This window comes from Astatotilapia calliptera, chromosome 15, assembly GCF_900246225.1.
Source record: "Astatotilapia calliptera chromosome 15, fAstCal1.2, whole genome shotgun sequence".
NCBI classification, from domain to species: domain Eukaryota; kingdom Metazoa; phylum Chordata; class Actinopteri; order Cichliformes; family Cichlidae; genus Astatotilapia; species Astatotilapia calliptera.
Genome location: NC_039316.1, coordinates 16,269,042 through 16,287,537, shown reverse-complemented (window position 1 = coordinate 16,287,537; position 18,496 = coordinate 16,269,042). Strand labels below are relative to the sequence as shown.

At 39.0% G+C, this 18,496-nt stretch overlaps 2 protein-coding genes across 7 annotated transcripts in view; one reads left to right on the top strand and one right to left on the bottom strand.

Moving 5' to 3' along the window:
• LOC113037141 (dystrobrevin beta-like) overlaps positions 1–9,050 on the bottom strand; it is a 43,539-nt gene extending 34,489 nt beyond the window's left edge. For 3 of the 5 annotated variants that reach the window (XM_026193878.1, XM_026193877.1, XM_026193882.1), the window contains exons 1-2: positions 8,761–9,050; positions 100–151 (exon numbers count right to left, since the gene is read on the bottom strand). The gene's annotated coding sequence lies outside the window, so the exon portion shown is untranslated. Of the gene's footprint in view, positions 1–99; positions 152–2,831; positions 3,063–8,760 lie in introns of those variants that run through there. The other 2 variants (XM_026193879.1, XM_026193881.1) reach the window with 2 other exon arrangements.
• On the top strand, positions 7,302–17,551 carry LOC113037139 (toll-like receptor 5). Of its 2 annotated transcripts, XM_026193876.1 has the most exons (3): positions 7,302–7,415; positions 14,755–14,870; positions 15,525–17,551. In XM_026193876.1, exons 1-3 carry the CDS (start codon positions 7,391–7,393, stop codon positions 17,400–17,402), a joined length of 2,019 nt encoding a protein of 672 aa, XP_026049661.1. In that variant the 5' UTR covers positions 7,302–7,390; the 3' UTR covers positions 17,403–17,551. The 2 variants fall into 2 exon arrangements, with proteins under 2 accessions (XP_026049661.1, XP_026049660.1); XM_026193875.1 differs by lacking the exon at positions 7,302–7,415 and having other exon boundaries at positions 14,664–14,870.
• Positions 17,552–18,496: the final 945 nt, after the last annotated feature.

The window sequence follows — 18,496 nt, the reverse complement described above, 5'->3', positions numbered from 1 at the left end:
AGTGTGTGTGTGTGTGTGTGTGTGTGTGTGTGTGTGTGTGTGTGTGTGTGTGTGTGTGTGTGTGTGTGTGTGTGTGTGTGTGTGTGTGTGCGGTCATACCTCTCTGTGTCAGGGGGGTCACACAGGACAGAGGAGTCTCAATAAAGGTCGTCTAGCAGAGAGACAGAGACAAGAGAAAGGCAGTTTGAGTGTTTCCAGCCTTTCAAAGACTCTTTGAGGACTCACCACACCTCGAGATCCCTACACATTAGTTGGAGACCCGCACATATGTTTATACTCATCTACAATCACTCTTTGGTCAATTTAGTTTATGATTTGAGTTCTGACAGTGCTACTCATCAGCCTCCCACTAGACACACATATGGATTTCAAAATCCTATGCCGCCTTGTTCTCAAGTTATCGCATTCACAAACATCCACACCGCCTACCCGGGTGGCTGATGACAATACCCCATCAGCCCTTTTACAGCTGTGGGGTAATAAAACTTTTCTTAGCTTTTCATTGTTTTTTTTTAGTCCAAATGAACGGCACCTTCCGCAGCTTATATACCAGTGGACAATCTCCATGCTCTTATGTTGGAAGTTTATTGCCCACTTACGAGCCAACTGTAGCCCCTCATGTCTTGTGTTTCATAACTGCTGTGCGGTCACTTTTCTACCATTCAGCTGATTGAGCCCTGGCTCAAAACTCCCCTCTGGGTAGGAAAGTGCACTTTGTCCACATATAACTTTAGCAGCGTGTTCCAGAGTAGATACTTATTAAGATAACTGAATGGTACAGTGTCCTCCACAACAATGTTTCCACCACAAGTACAGCCCAAATCTGAGCGAAACACTGATTAGAGCAGGGGTAGGCAGATTCTTCTTTTCACAGAGGGCCAGACTGAGAAAACGTTGGCAAAGAGCGGAAAAGAAACTTGTTGAAATACATGGATTTTGGTACACATGACAGACTGTTTTAAAGTAAGTCTTAGTAAATAGTTAATTCATTATTATTCATCTCTCCTCCACAATGTCCTGTTTCCTACCTGTCAAGCCCAGAGATCACCACCCCTACCTGAGCCTGGTTCTGCTAGAGGTTTCTTCCTGTTAAAAGGGAGTTTTTCCTTCCCACTTTCACCAAATGCTTTTTCATAGGAGGACGTCTGATTGTTGGGGTTTTCTCTCTAATATTATTATAGGGTCTTTACAATACAAAGCAAGTTGAGGCAACTGTTGTTGTGATTTGGTGCTATATAAATAAAATTATATTCTGGGTCTTTGTTCTAAAAACCCAAGAACTTTGCATTAGAAAAGGTTAATTTTTGTGTGTCAGTCTGGTGCACAGTCAGCCCTTAATAAAATGACTGAATAAAACATAAGCATTTACAGACTGAAGTGATTAACAAATAAACGGTCATATTTATGGATACGAATTACTTACACAGTACAGTTAACTCAAACTTTTAATATTGTCACAGAACAGACCTGCACCACTGCATGAGGGAAAGCTCGGCCAAAGTTTTAGCCACTGTGAAGTGTATGTTTTCATCTTCATTGATCTATTTACTACTGGACAAGTTCTATGCTCTTATTTTGAAAGTTTAGAAACTTAATGAAGAGACAGCTGATGCTTTCTCTGTTATTTATAATCACAAAGTATATATCAGTAAGTATTATTATTCTATTTAATAACTTGTTGGTGTGTGGCTCTTTTGGTGCACACATGCACACGACATTCGCTGCAGGATTTGGGGAAATTTTAGGGAACTGATTAGTTTTCCTTTGTCCCTTTCCTTGTACCCATGTATAGATTAAACCATACTTTTTCATTTCTCACGTTGCTGATCTGCATGCTGAATTTATAAAACTAAGACTCGACACTAAATTAATACCATACTCTCTTCCATATTCTCTAAGAGCTGGAAACAAAGCATCATTATTTTTGACTGACGCGCTCCATTCCTTTGTTAAAAGCAACAGTACATGCTGAGTGCTTCTGCACCAGATAATCTAGTGTTTTATAGACAAATATAAGAAAAGACAGCAAAAACCGAACAGCTGCCAAGTGCCAACAAAACATAACTATAATGACAGGCTCTCAACAGCAGCAGAGTCAGCAATCCACCCACAACAAAGAATATTATTTCTCTGGTCCTTCATGCCCCACCACTGGCTCCCACAAATAAACACTGCCCCACAAATATTGTCCAATAAAACTCTAAAAGAAATATGTGAGAATGCAGGGAAAACAGTTTAAGGCAAGTTTCACACAGGATTTTAAATCTTTCTCCACAAATGTAGATGGTCTGAACTGCAGTCGTAGCACTAATCAGCTATTAGTTGTGTATGTGAACTCTGAATGCTTATTTTGGTTGTTTTAAGCACTTTCTTAACGAACTCTATACAACATTCACTGTATGAGCTTCATAACCAATGGGTAACTTCATCCATCTTTTGTACCGCCTACGAGGCTGCCTGTGTCTTTATAATGTTAGCAGAGTAAATAACCAAAACAAATATAACATCAGAATTAACATTTTAAAAAGCGATACATGCCAAGAACTTTGCACTCGATGCATCTTTAGTGTGCCACGTATGTTGTCATAGTGTGAAAACTGGGCGTTGCACCAGTGCTGACCACCCAGCCAGTGCACCTGTTCATTAACAGCTACCCCCCCACACACACACATACACACACACACACCACCTAAGTACCTCATCAAAACAGCAGTTACACTTTTACAGGCTTAACACGTGAGCATGACAAATGGTCCTTGAATAAAAAACAAACACACATGATATTCCCTCACACAAACACCACTTTCTCTTTCACAAACACACACACCTACCAGTTTAAATACCAAAAATCCCTCTCTTCCAGCACCCACGCGCAATTCACCGCTGCGATCTGTGCGTGAATCCAAAAGCTAAAACTTTGACACGACAACACCGATACAGAAACGGGCGTTAGGCAGACACGGTGTTGTTTACCACCCTTCTAACACTGCACGCACACTATACATGCCACATGACCACATTACCACTTGCAGCTGCTCACTATTCTCACCGACTGCCTTGACAGGACATAACTAGTGTGCGTGTCACACATGATGAGCTTACAGTAGTGCATGCTGCAACTTTAGACACTGACGTTTCTGAAATACCTCCGAGCTCCATTTATCCTCTAAATGACACGTCACTGTAAAACAGGTGAGGCTTTTTGGCCAGACAAAAAAATAAAATAAAAGCTCTGCAGTATTTTTCTAAATTAATTATTTAAAAGTTCAAGTTTCACACAACTGAGACACTTGAATTTTTCTGTGGCTGAGTGCATTAATGGCTGGTTTGGCTCAGTCTCAAGGGTCCTGAAGCTTAATGGCGAAAGCTTAATGGAGGCCAAATAAATTGTCACTTGGTAGCTGTATTTGTACTAGATTTAGTATTACCCTGGATCTACTATGCTCAGTCCCATCTCCGTATTTTTATTCTGTGACTCAGCTAAAGAAGCTTTACAAGAGTCACAGTTCAAAATAAACCTCATTGGCTCCACTTTAACATCTCTTCCCCCAACTTTTAGCTCAATATTTCACAAACTGCGGGCCGTGAAGGGCCAGTATCTGCAAAGTATGGAGTGAAAGTAAGTTGACTAAAATACTGAAAATACTGTGGCATTATATACGTGACAGAAAATAATGTATAATGCTTAAGAGGTGGACTTTAAATTTTCCACAGTGGGGTAGTTACAACTTCTTGCAATTCTCTTCTAATATGTGACACTACAGGGGGGAAAATGACATCAACAAACCCATCAGTAAACAGAAGTTGATCATTTCTAATTTGACAAGTTCCAAATATTTTACTTTATTCCTCAAAATAATAACAAAAAAAGATTGCATTTGTCATTTAAATACCTTGACAACTCTAAGAAAAAAAAAAAAAAAAAACCAAACAAAAACAAACTACAAATCAAAACATAGACTCCACTAATGCCCTTTCTTAGGGCCTTTTATTCTTTAAGGGACACTTTTGATTGCACTGAACTGAAATCAAAACTCTCCCCGCGTCTCCAGCCTCTCCCCCGTGACCTTCAATCTCTAAGCTGCAAAAAGAGACAGTCAGACTGACCCTGCGCAACCCCGGGGCCGTCGCCAGGCAGGTAAAAACAGAAGCAGCACATCTCTCATTTCACATTTAAGATATACAGCTAGCATGCCACGGCTGTCTGGAGGACTGACAGAGGAGGTGCATGTTCTGATCTGCAGATATGAAGCGATTTACTGTAAAGAAAGTTTGTTTTTTAAGTTTGTTGTAGGGGTTATTGAGCTGTTTAATAGCTGCATATCAGACAGTATTTAATGCACTTCTTTGCAACAGGTGACAGTAAAGTAAGTCTGACAAAACAAGTACAGTCAGGTTTATAAGTATTAGTAATTTTGCCTCTGTATACCGCTGTGGTTAAAAACATTATGAATTACAGCCATTTTTAAACACAGTGCCTCATTTATGGATGATCTAATTTTATTTAGAAGTGTGCAGCAACTCTGCTGTGGCCAAATTAACCCTCATACAAAATATTTTATCAGAGTACCCAAACATATTTTTCACAGAAATACCGTTTTAATGGCTGAGTTTGTGTTTATCATACCTGTACTGTTTCCTTTATCCATGAAAGCATTTTAAATTGTTCTAAATTTGATTTATTTAGACAATCTTGGTCTGTTGCTTCTTTCTTGTTTCAGTGATACTAGAAAAAACATTTTACAAACATTTAAAAAAAAACATGTTTGACTGGATTATCTGATAATAAAGTCATCAAAGTCAGACTGCTTTTGGATTCAGACTAATAAAAAATCTTGGTAATTTGTAATATTTAAAAAGTTCTGTGGAGAATCACTGAAGTAGTAAATCTTGCTACTCTAGTTCAGGCCACAGTTGACTTCAAAACACTGCAATGTGGTAATAGCAAATTGAAAACTACTATAGAACAAGCCTTTAACTTTAGCAAGTATACATATATTGCCACTCAGATTTTCATGATCTTCCTACATAAAATATAGACCGACAAATTCACATGAAACTGTTTTTTGTTTTTGACTACATGACAAAGATTTGAAGATAAGAAGAAAAACACTGAGAAATCGAGATCCACCAAGAAGCCGGAAGGAAGCAAACGGTGAGAAACAAATGTTGCAAGCAACAGGATGACGAGGCCGGAGAAAAACAAAGTGACAGAGATGGGAAGTGAAAGTTGTGTCTCAAGACAGCACAGAGACACCAGAGTAACACTAAAAATGTTCAGTTGGTGGGACAAACAGGCAGCTCCAACCGTGCAAACTGTAGTGTCAATCATCGCGGACTAACTATTACAGGAATTTAAAACAAGCTCTTATACAAATTTACTCCTAAACTTGTAATTCTGCACTGAAAACAAGCCTGTCATTACACTGCATTTTACTGCACTGCTGCAAGCCATCAAACTCAGAAGCATCAAGCATGCCTGAGAGTAAACAGTCAGAAATCCCTATGAGCAGCTGCTCCAACATGCAAAATGCAGAATGCTTCCATTTCACTGTAATTTAATTCCTGAGAAATTATACAAAGCAGAGGTGGGTAATCATAGGTTTCAACCTCACCTCTATTATCTTCCCACCCACAGAGGAGACAGTAACACTGCTGCAGATCAGAAGACAATGAAAGCTTTCAATGAGGAGACTGAGATGAAACGCAACGAAGTGAGAGATGGTGCAAAGACACAGAATCTCTGCAGGTAAATCAGGTAAAACAGTCGCTACTTTTTAAATGCCTGGTTATCGTATGCAAGGTTTTGACTGGATGCCTGGAAAAAAGGAATGGCTAATTTTTGCTTCCCCTTTCATTATGTTCCACTAAAGGTGTAAACAAATCGCCCACTGCTCAATTAAAGTGCATAATATGTATCTACCAAGGAAAATGTGCCTTCGGGGGATAGTGTGAGACACAAATAATCAGTTACTGCAATCGCTCTATTTTCACTGCCTTCCATCTCCTTTCAACTTCCTCCACGGGGAGGAAAAGTCTGAAGAAGTCTACTTTTCCTACAGTTTCCTGTGTTTAGTCACAGCTACTCTGATTGCTATGAACCTGACTGTTTAGATATTGTTAAAAAAATAAAGACTGTTTATTTTCTACCTGAAGTTTGAATGCCAATTCAGTTTGGTTTGAGAAGGACAGAGAAACACTGACACTCTGAAATAATCTCATTATCAGCCAAGTAAATAATACCTGAGAAAGTTAAGTATCATAATATGCATCAATTTTGACACTGGTTTAACTTTTTCAATCATGATTCAGGTAAAAAGGACACACATTATTTGGTTGTAGTGTCTCAGGTAGGGCTGCCACAAACGATTATTTTGATAGTCGACTAGTCACCGATTATTTTTGCGATTAGTCGCCTAATCAGATCATCATCCACTGGACGTAAAACTACAGCTTATATAACTATCATTAGCTTACAGCTTTAAGCTTTTAAGGTGCTAACTAAAAATAAAGACAAGATGATAGTTTATTCAATTTTAATGAAATTTGCAGATTGTTTCGGTAAAGTTTAATAAACTCCTTGCTATCTAAAATATAACAGGACACCGGGGTATATTCTCCAGCATCTCACACTTCTGATAATCAGCTGTCTGCTTGACGTTTATTCAGCTGTGTAAAAACTATAACTTTAATCTCAGCCAAACCGATTTACTCAGGAACAAATAAAATACTAAAAAAAAAAATTTAAAAAAAAGGCCAAACAACAACATTTTTAATTTATCTAAGTGACTCATATATATTTAACCTGAGTCGCGAAAGACGGCGGTGGGTTTGAAAACAATTTGCCGGGAGTCCGGTGTTCTCACGGCGCTAGTGACCTAGCCCCCGGCTAGCTATCGAGCTAGTGGGTAACAGACGTCTCCGAAAACTGAGCCGATATTTGAGGTTTACACAGCTACATTCTCGCCTGAAAATATGTTAAACGTTTATTTTGTGACCCAGAAAGAATAATAAGAGTAATATTAAAACTAACTAGCTACCGCCATTGTTGGAAACTAAGCTGGGCCGCGCTATGAATTCTGGGACACAGCTTCTTCTTCTTCGGGGTTTAACGGCAGCTGGAATCCTTGTACATGCAGTGCTGCCATCTTCTGTTTCAGTCCGTTATTACACTCTTAAATCCTGCTATTATTCCTGCGTCTTTTGCGATCTTACAAAGCTTCAAACGACACGTCGACTATTAAATCAGTCGTCGACGATTTTGATAGTCGACGTAATCGTGACTAGTCGACAAATCGTGGCAGCCCTAGTCTCAGGTGTGCAGATTTGACGCCCTTCTTGTTAAACGTAACAGTAACGCGAACATTTTTGAGGATTTTAACTGCTGAAGATGCCACGCTGGGATCTAAATAACAGTAAAGTGAATTTTTTATTTTTTTGAATGGACTGAAGAAAAATGCATTAGATTAACTGAGAATGAAAATTAGGATTCTGGCCTTTTAGGGGCTGACTACACTTATAAGCAGGATTGGACATATGCTTGTATATATACCATTTATAGGGGATTTAAACATAAACCTTTCACAGTATATTTTTGTTTCACCATCCCAATGAAGCCAGACTGCAATTTGGTATTTCAGGGTCAATTCGGAGGGTTACTTCACACTTCTAAATGTAGAATTTGAGACTTTATCAATTAAATTTGTGATATTTTCCTCACTGCAGCAAAGAGAAGTGCAGGAATGTAATCGACTTTGAGTTTAACTTTAATATGTGCTACTGCAGAAGGAGACCCAGCTGAGCACACTTGAGAGCTGGATATGGATGGCTTGGGTGCTGTCATGCTCTGCTAGACTCCCCCTAAATGCTTTGGTTATCTCCAGTAGCATCTTTTGGCAGGCTGTGGTGTCATAAATCATTTCGTTTGACCCGCACATGTCACATGAAATGGCTTATCAGTGGTTTCGAGTTATTAAAACATTTCCTCTCACCTAACCGGTCACATGATTGATTATGAAAAACCAAAGCATTATCAGCCAACTACATCTGTTTGCATTCAGCGTATTGACCATAACTGCACATAGGCACACACACACATATATATATATATATATATATATATATATATATATATATATATATATATATATATATATATGTATGTGTGTGTGTGTGTGTGTGTGTGTGTGTGTATGCTTTAATTACACCCCAGGTGTGGGCCGAATTTTATAATGACTCTTTATAATGTCAAAAAAGTATTAAATTATGCTTTAGAAAGTTTATGTGTTTGGCAATCATCCAAGAAACGTAAAATTGACAGTTTTTTGAATGGAGTAACGTTCCTCCCATATGAGAGGACTAAAGTTTTGATTTAAAAAGTGGGCAGGACTTAGGTCTAACACTCCGGACAGGGATGGACACCGCTTTGGACTCTCGTTTGAGTCTAACCTTTCTTTAAACAGGTTTATTAAAGACTTTCTGGACTCGTATTTACGTTTAAATAGGGTCGAGTGAAAGCTCATTTTTAGTTCTGCCTACTTCTGGGAAGCTGAGTGACATCTGAGCGGCCATGTTGCAGGAAAGTTTTAACTCCCTGTTCACCTTGTTCCACCGAATGAATGTGTTCCTCAGACCTCTCACTGACTAACTCTGGTACATTTCACACCGAAAGTCGTTGTTAATGCGGATAAATCGTGAAACTACTGCTCCAGCATCATGTTATAAGCCTTTAACATCCTCTGAGAGACGAGCTGCACTCACCGGGATTATTTTCGGCAGGTATTCGCGTCCAAACACCAACATCAACACTGAAACGTGTGGCTCCGACTTTAGATGTATCTCGGTTTCTTTCTTTCTTTTTTCGCGGTACTTTCTGGCGTCCTCCTCGGTTTAAATAACAGCGTCCCTCGGTCCCGTTACTTATTTCCGTGACGAGCCATGTTTCATACCCGCTGCTGCTGCCTCTGCTGCTGCACCGGTTGCTGCTGTGATGAAGAAGTGAACTATTTTTGAAAGAAAGTCACTCCTCTCAGTCAGTCCTGCCCCCTCCCCTCGGCTCAGAGCTGCCACTGACACAAAACGAGCACACTTCACAGTCAGTAGTACAGTTCGTCCGACTTTACTCGCTCAATAAAAGGACATGTACTTCAAGAATAAAAGGAATGCCGACTGAGCTGCATAGGGGGCCCAGGGCAAAGTTAGCGTTTGGGTTCACATCCCCCCCCAAAAAAAGAACCTTATCATGTCCCATCTCTAACTAAAAATACTAACTGTCTTAGTGCTACAGTGCTGTGAAAGTATTTGCCACTTTCCTAATTTCCTACATTTTTGCATATTTTTCAGGCTTAAACGTGTCAGATCATCAAACAATTTTTATATTAGAAAAAAATAATTCAAATAATTACAAAACGTAATTTTTAAATTATAATTCAAATTTTTTTAATTTATCTATCAGTACTCCTTCTTAGTATGTCATTTATAAATAGAGATATGTTCCACCATGCAAAGAAAAAAATATGATCATAGTCATAATAATATATTTGCATTTATAAATGCCATATTAAGGATGACTATGTATGACCGATGAATTAAATTAATACCTTAACAATATTTAATAGTGTGTCATTATTATATAGTGCTACCAGTGTTTGACATCTATCAGTCTGGAAAGGGTTACTCCAGCAAATTACAGTGAAAGCCATTATCCGCAAATGAGAAAACTTGGAACAGGTGTAAATCTTCCCAGGAGTTCAAGAATGTGTCGACGACTCATACAGAAGGTCAAAATACAACCCAGAACATCTAAAGAACTGCAGGCCTCTCTTGCCTCAGTTAAGGTCAGAGTTCAAGATTCAACAATAAGAAAAATACTGGGCAAAAATCGCATCCATGGGAGCATTCCAAGATGAAAACCGCTGCTGACCAAAGAGAACACAAAGGCTCGTCTCACATTTGCTAACAAAACAAAACAAAACATTTTGTGGACTGTAACAACAGTTGAACTTTTTGGAAGGTTTGAGTCCTGTTACATCTGGTACTTTATGAAACTAGTACAGCATTTCTTGAAAAGAACATCATGCCAACAGTTCTCTTGCTTAAAAAAAAAGAAGAATTTAGAGGAGTTTCCTTAATAACTTTGTGCACAGTTTCCATTTTTCCTCAGTACATCCATGTGCATGAACCAGAGAAGCTTTCCAGGTGCAGCTTGCTGATTATTGCACTTCCTCCCCCAGGCCCATTCACACTCTTACCGGGCCCATAAACTTAATATTATGATGACATCACACAAATAAAAGCCACTTTTTTTTTACTTGGTTTTTCAAATATGACTCTCATGGGCTGCAAGCAGCTGTTTTTACAGATGTTGTTTTATAATGATAGTCTACAGGGATAATGCTTTTTGGGTCACATGACATTTGTGTCATTGCCATACTGTGATTGACCACTAGGATAAACCAGCCCCAAATATCAATGGTAGTGCTGTGTACTGCGTTCATGTCCATTATTCCGTCATTTTGGCTACACAGAAGGGAAACATCCAGCATGTAGCCTGACAGCAATGATCCTGTGCCATTAGGTTAAATGCTGATTGTTTGAAGAGTTTCCTTTAACAGAGAAAGACACACAAAGATAATATCAAAGATCAAAAAGGACAGGTCAGAAGCCTACACAATGTCCCAAGTGGACAGTGTGTATTGTTTTTAAGTCTCTGTTTGACTCCACTACAATAGTTCTTTGTCTAATACAACTTCCCTATAGCAGGGCTAAACTAAAAAACAAACTACATGAACAAAAGAAGTCCAGATTACTGGTTGTCCACCCATTTATTTTTTGCAGTCATGTTATAAGCAATGAGCATTTTCATTATTGCCATCTTGGCGTTTTGAAACCAGACGTGATGACCTAGTGTGCAACTGCTCACTCACTGGCTGTCGACTTGTGATTTACAAATAGCAAATGAGCATATCCTGGATTACCCTCCTTGCTGACTCTTGGAATGACCATAATTTACCAAATGAGCTCAATGTTTTATTAGGTAGGACCTGAAATGTGTGACGATCCCATGAAGTCATCAGGAAAGTGTTGATGAGGTCAAAGGTGAGGGCCAGAAGTCATTTTGCCAACCACAGGAGTCACTAAAGGAACTGCATGTTTAAGGAGCTCCCATGCTAGCTTTTCAGACCCAGAAGGTAGTCCATCGTTTACATTCTCTACCACTACAATGGTACAGCACTTAATGCATCCATTCCTGGCAGTTACCTGGAAGCCTCTGTAGTGGGAGTCTGCACTCCAGCAGCTTTGCATTGCAACCATACACCACTGCAGCTGCTTGAATGAAATTTGAGGATAAGGAGGAAAATTACCTTTGAGAATATTTTAAATTAATGTTTGTACTAAAGTGATGCTAAAGCTGAGCCTACAAACTCCAGTGACTCAAGCAAGGAACAAGATCCAGAGCTGTGCTGCAGTTATGGCACAAAATGCATTACCACCTGTATCATAGTACTCTTCACAAACAGTGACACCATGTTCTTTGAGCATTACAAAGTCTAAGCTTAACTCTCCATCTGCACTCATTACTTGCATAAAGCTGCACTGTAAAGATTACAGTGTAGCTAATGTAATATCACATTTATAATATATGTATCTGATACATAAGTTTTTTGTGAGACCTCTACATCATTAGTGGGATTTTTTTTCAAGAAAAACCCAAATAAATTGATGAAAAATGCCATATGTAGCAAAAATGATACCAATTAAAACACATATATAAAAAAATTATTTAATTTCTTAAAAGAAAAAAAATCCAAATTGTTTGATAAACACTCCAATTTGAAAATGTTTTTAATTTTCTGGAAATGATGTCATGTTTCAGGTTTTTTAGCGTTCAGCATTGTTTTTTGTCTTAAGTATCACAAGTCTATTTTTAAAAGGAAAAATGCAATTAATTAAGGTGAATATTTGCTAGTTTCCAAATCTGCTGTGAAATTTAACTGAGATTTGTTCATTTTTTTGGTTTTCCACAGCTGATTAGATAAAGCCATTGGAATAAAGACATTCAGTATGTCCAGGAAGAATACTTGAAATGTCCAGGCAACTTTTTAGTACTGAAAATAATGACTGACACGGCACTGTAGCCTTACAATATTGTTATCATGGATTGTTGTGACCTTCATCGTCAGCTTCTGTGTGTTAATTACTGCTGTAGCATTACTGGCACAATGCCGGGCCACCTCTGTGTCTCTTCCTTTCACGCAACCTTTACTCTCCCAAGGTTGTGAAATTCAACAGCGCTGTGTGATCACACCACACACACGCACACACACACACACTTATCTACACTGGAGTGTTTCATTAGAGTAGATGAGCTTACAATGAAAATTAAAATTTGATCGTATTATGACAGCTACTTGTCTTTCTGATTAAGTAATTACGCACACTCCAGTAAACACCTCTCCTTCCCACACTGAGAGCTGTTGCATTATAAACACCTCTTCACTGATTATGCAGCTAAAATATTGGAAATCATTATTTGACTCTTTACTTTAGAGTGCAAACTGACTTGTTAAGCAGTTTCAGATGGCTTACTCATCACTTTGAGACATACAGTACACCTCTGTGCCGAACTTCCCTAGGTGAGTACCAAAAGGATTAATCAACACGTGACAAAGAAACCAGAAAAGGATTGATGCGTGAAAGAGCAAGAGTGCTGTTGGGAAACTGTGAGAGGAAAGAGAGTAACTCAGTGACATAATGTACAAATTGATTGCATAACAGGAAAAAAAAATAAGAACAAACGTGACTAAAACGGTTTCCTGTTACAGGTACATCCAGATGTGTCCAAATATGTTCAGCACATAAGAGAACTTCACATCTAACATCAACACCTGCAGATGAACTGAGCTATTCATATCTACAGGCTATTAAAAAGCTATCACATCAAAATCTAAATGTGGTGGGAGAGATCAATTCCAGAAGTTCAGAGATAAATATGTTGTAGCAGGCAAAAAGACTGAACACACCTAACAGCAGCATAGCTTAAATAGAGTACAATAGGACAAAAAAAAGCTCAGTTGAAAATAAAAAATAAAAATGAGGCCAAAATGTGCAAAACAGACAGAAGACATAAGAAGTTATACAGATATCTGAAAACATGGACAAGAGAAGTAGAAACAAGAACACTAATAAACTCTAAATAAAGGTTTTTATTTATTTAATGTCACAATAGTTGAATAGCAAACATGTCAATAATAACATTAATTATAATAACAACAAGAAAAAGTAAAAGAATAAAACATTTTAAAAAAAGGTTACGGGCAGTAAAAAGCTTTAAGAGTTCAGAGCAAAGCCACAGCATGATGTCATGTTAAAGTAATCAATGAAATATGAAAAGGATACTGTCAAAAAAGGCCTTTTAAAGGTAAATGCATCTACAACAAGCTAATAACAAATAACTATTGATTGTCTATATACTGTAATGCTAAACCATGCCAATTGCAGACTATTTGGCTACAAAAATATCTACAATGCTGTTCAGGGACACTAATATGTCTATTAGTGCCTACAGTTGAAAGCTTTTTAAAGGCTGTAACATGATTGCACATCCTGAGAATCACTGAGAAAAATCCAAAGCAGAATTCAAGGGGAGCAAACAGAAATCCCAGCCAGAAAGAAAAGAACATGGGAGCCAGGTCAAAAAGCAAAGTCCAAAAGGAAGAATGAATAAATACAGAAATGAGCATAAAGGAAACCCAACAAAAAAAAAAAAGCAAAACAAAGATGCAACTTTAGGCTTTTCCCATTTCTCTAATTTGTGCTACCTTGTCTCCTTTGTCCTCCTTCCTCCTGCCTGTGACCTAGAAATCAAACTCACTGTGATTTGTTGTAGGATTTTCAGATCCTAGAAAACATCCAGAGGATGTATAATCTAGGATGCACAGGTGTATCCTTTACAGAAGGGTTCTTACCTTCAGTGTGTAAAAGAGGAATATTCAAACTGTAAGACATTCATACCCACTGTTACACATGAAGTCATTAAAAACGTTTTTTTAATAAGAGAAAACAATTTATGAAGCATTATATTTAACCGACATCGCTTCACAGTGATGATGCCCCATTCTGGCCTGCTGCCTTGATTCCTTTATGCTTGAATCTCCTTCCTCATGTCTTCCGGGGGCATCTGAAGGAATAAGACATAAGGAAAGGAGCTAAGAGGACTGAAGGACGTGTAGTTGGGAAAAATGACAAAGGCTTTCAGGCAGAACGGAAGGAAAATCCAAAACAAGAGCAGGAAATGACCAAAAGACAAATCGTAAACATGGAGACAGGAGCAAACACAGTAAACACAGACTGGAAACATCACAAAAGCAAAACAGGATCCCAGATCCCAACAGCATCACAAAAACTCAGAGTCACCAAACAACAGTGTAATCAAAACCAGAACCATGGTCTTCAAACATAAACCTTTAGATAATATCATGAAGGCTGATGGTAACTTGCATAATTAAAAACCTGCAACATATGTTTTTGGACCAGTTGTGCAACCTGGTGTACTGGACTAGCCCCAGGACGTAAACAAGGTACTTCCCTTCATGTTGTAAAGCTGGACTTTGCAGAAGAAAATAGGAAATCCCTTTCAGCGTCATGGTTACGCTGTGGGGTCGATGTACCTCCCAGCACATGTCACGCAAACACTCACAGATAAAAACGCTGCGGTAAAGTCTTCTGCAGAATTCAGATTTTTGCTTTCGACAGGCCGCATCGGGGGTTTTTTTTCATCGAAGACCGAAGATTCAAAGAGGATTTCTTTAAGGAACAGGATGATGTGGACGGTGGGACTTCAGGCGGTTGCCATCTGTGTTTTCCTGCAGGTTAGTAATGTAAACTTATCATACATGTGAATTTTTATATAGTGTGTGAGATGTAAATTATATACAAAGCAGCTCTGAATGTGTGGAGGGAAACTACTCTAACTGAGAGAGGTCAAAAATGATTTACATGTTTTAAAAAGAATAGTTTGTTTTGGGGTTGCTTCTGCTCGTCAGCTTTCATTTGCACTTGATTTATTTCTTTTGTCTGTGGTGCTCAGTGTTATCACTGTATTCTGATATAGTTCAAATCTTTGAGAGGACTCTGAAATTATTCAGATATTAGCGGTAAATTTCTCACAGTAGGAGAATGATACAATTTAGAGTCTAATTTTTGCCATTAAAACAAACATAAAGTCCTTAACAACTACAAAAAAGAATAAATACTTGATAAATACTTAAAGTTTTGAGAAATCCTACTATTATAGATCCAGAATAATTACAGTGATAAAAAAAAATAACATCAATGATAACAATAATAGCAAAACAATAAGAAGAAGTAAAATAAAGGATTTCAAAAACAACAAAGCAACACAGAGATGTATTATGATAACTCATGTGTGGTATGAAAGAGCTTCTGTATCTGTGTTTGTGGAAGCTGACTGATTCACTCTGATGACTGACTGCTTCGACTATATTTCTATGTGCAACTTCCAGGTGCCGGGCTGTTTCCCATCATGCCTCATAAAGGGCTCCATAGCATACTGTGGTTTCCAGAACCTCCGCTCGGTTCCTCCTCTCCCTCCTGACATCACCCATTTGTACCTGGAGATGAACCACATCAGTGAGATCAACTCCACCTCCCTGTCAGGCCTCGAGGAGCTGCAAGTGCTGGACCTCGGACGACAGCATGCACAGCTTGTGATCAGGAACCACGCCTTCAGCAGACAAAAACATCTGAGGAGGCTTTCACTCGACTTTAACGTCGGGCTTCAGCTGGAGCAGCAGGCCTTTGATGGGTTGGCAAGTCTACAGATTCTCAACCTGGATTACTGCTCACTTAAAGAATCTATACTTAGGGACAAATATCTAGAACCGCTGCTGTCCCTACAAACTCTGAGCCTCTTTGGTAACGACATAAAAAGACTCCAGCCTTCTCCCTTCTTTGTCAACATGACTCATTTGAAAGACCTAAATCTCAAGCTGAACAAAATTGATAAAATTTGTGAGTCTGATCTTGCTGCCTTTCAGGGAAAAACCTTCACAGTTCTGAACTTAAACTCAGTGTACCTGAGAGAGATGTCCAGCGGTAAGTTTGACTGGAACAAATGTGGGAATCCTTTCAGAGATCTGACCTTTCAGACACTCGATTTGTCAAGCAACGGGTTTGGTGTGGGCCAGTGCACGCAGTTCTTCAAAGCCATCGAGGGGACAAAAATCTCCCATCTGAAAATGTCAGGGCACATGGGCAGAGGATTTTCATTCAACAATCTTCCTGATCCAGATCGCAGCACATTTGAAGGCTTGCACAACAGTTCAGTCCTCTCTTTGGATCTGTCTAAAAGCAGAATATTTGCATTGCAACAGGGGGTGTTTAGTTCACTGAAAGAAGTCACAATCATTGATATATCCCAAAACAAAGTGAATCAAATACACAGAAATGCCTTTGAAGGTCTTCAGGATCATTTAAAAGTGCTCAACCTGTCACACAACCTGCTTGGGGAAATCTATTCTTACACATTTGCTTCTCTGACAAACCTCCAGGTATTAGATTTGTCTCATAATCACATTGGTGCATTGGGTTTTCAGTCATTTAGTCGACTTCCCAACCTGAAATTATTATATCTAACAGGAAACTCTCTGAGAGATTTAGGCTTCCCTGCTCCTCTACCAAGTTTAGATTTTCTTTTACTAAATGACAACAAGTTGGCACCCTCATCAGTGAGAAGCATCTCTCAGTTTGCCAGTAACCTCATGCATCTAGACCTTCAGGACAACAGATTAACAGACTTGGAGGATGTCTCCACCATTTTGACCGGTTTAAAACGGCTGAGGCATCTCTTTTATGGAGGAAACAGAATCAGGAGTTGCTCCTTCAGCAGACGAGTCAGTCTGAATAATCTCACAGTTCTTGATCTTCACAGCAGCTCCCTGCAGTCTGTTTGGGCTCAGGGTAAATGTCTCAATCTGTTTGACAATTTTGGGCATGTTGCTGGTCTCAATTTGAGCTTCAATGCGCTGCAGTCGCTCCCTCAAGGTGTTTTCAAGGGCCTCACTTCAGTAAGAGAGATGGACCTCTCGTACAACGCCTTAACATATATCCAGCCTGACGTATTTCCAACAAGTCTAAAAGCACTCTACCTTTCCAACAACTTCATAGCCTCGCCTAACCCTGCCACTTTCCGCTCTCTGAGCTTCCTCGATCTCCGGATGAACCGATTCCACTGCAACGCTGATCTGAAGAGCTTCCTGACTTGGTTGAATGAGACCAACGTGACGCTGCTGAGTCCTGTTGAAGAGCTCAGATGTGAATTTCCTGCTAGTGTCTATAATGTTCCTCTGATAGAGTTTTCTGCTAGGGTCTCACAGCAGTGAAAGCAGCTAAAAAAGAGCAGAAATGTATTTCTCAGCTGAAAAATCATGATGAAATAATCGCTGGAGGAGTGTACCAGTGTCATGTATCATTGATTAAAGTTGTGCATGTGAACTGAATTTGAAACCAACCCAGATGTAATAAAAAAAAAAATCCAGTTAAAGCTATGGTCTCTTCTCATGAAAAGCTGGGGGTGAATGCAGGATGTTTAAAAATTCAGGGGCCATTAAGGGGCCGCATAATATTGTGGCATGTTACTTACTTTTTGTTGAGTAAAAGTCCAGACAAGCTCAGTACTGCAATTTTAAGTCTTGTTCTTTTAGCTGCTTCCTTTAGGGGTCGCTGCAGCAGATCACCTGCCAACATCTCGCCCTATGGTCTTCATGCCTTTTGCCTGGAGGTCCATCTTCACCAGTCGTCGTCCAGCATATCCTCCATTCCTCGTCGGCACACGTCCAGAGCATGTCAACCTTACTTCTCTAACTTTGTGTGCAAACTGCTCAACCTGAGCTTTCCTTCTGAAGTACTCATTTCTAAACCTTCCACAGAAGCGATGCATGTTATTCTATGATATCAACAGCAGATGGAGCTCCAGAACAATCACTTGCTGTCCTGTCCAGGACCCCTGTGGATGCTGGAAGAGGCTCTACTTAACTTAAACAAGAAGAGGATCCATATAGGAGACAAACAGATGGATGAACATTCTCCAGTAGATTCAGGCTGATTTGAAGCTGCCAGAAATTCAGGGGGTTTTAAACAGATTCATCCACAACAGCACCCTATGTAGAGGTCGAGGCAAATTAAGTAGTCCATGCAAAATCTGATAGGGGTCAGGGAACGATTAAAGGGATATGAAGTGAATCCTTTAAAAGGAAAAAAAGAAAAGAAAAACAAGCACAAATTTGAGGGAAGAGAGAAAAGACTAATTGCACTTGCTGATCTATTAAACCTTTTTCAGACTGACTCGATCACACAGATATCTGCAAGTACACATTGAACATCATCCACTAAAACTACAAAACTAATCCCAGTTACAAATATGGAGGTAAACATATTTAACATTAATTAGTTGCTTTAAATATTTTGTTTATTAGTC

What these genes read in the sequence shown, in the direction of transcription:
- LOC113037139 (XM_026193875.1), top strand. Translation starts at nt 14,664, where the DNA reads ATGTACCTCCCAGCACATGTCACGCAAACACTCACAGATAAAAACGCT. An exon ending in CCATCTGTGTTTTCCTGCAG is followed by an intron (nt 14,871 to 15,524) that starts GTTAGTAATGTA and finishes TGCAACTTCCAG; the next exon opens with GTGCCGGGCTGTTTCCCATC.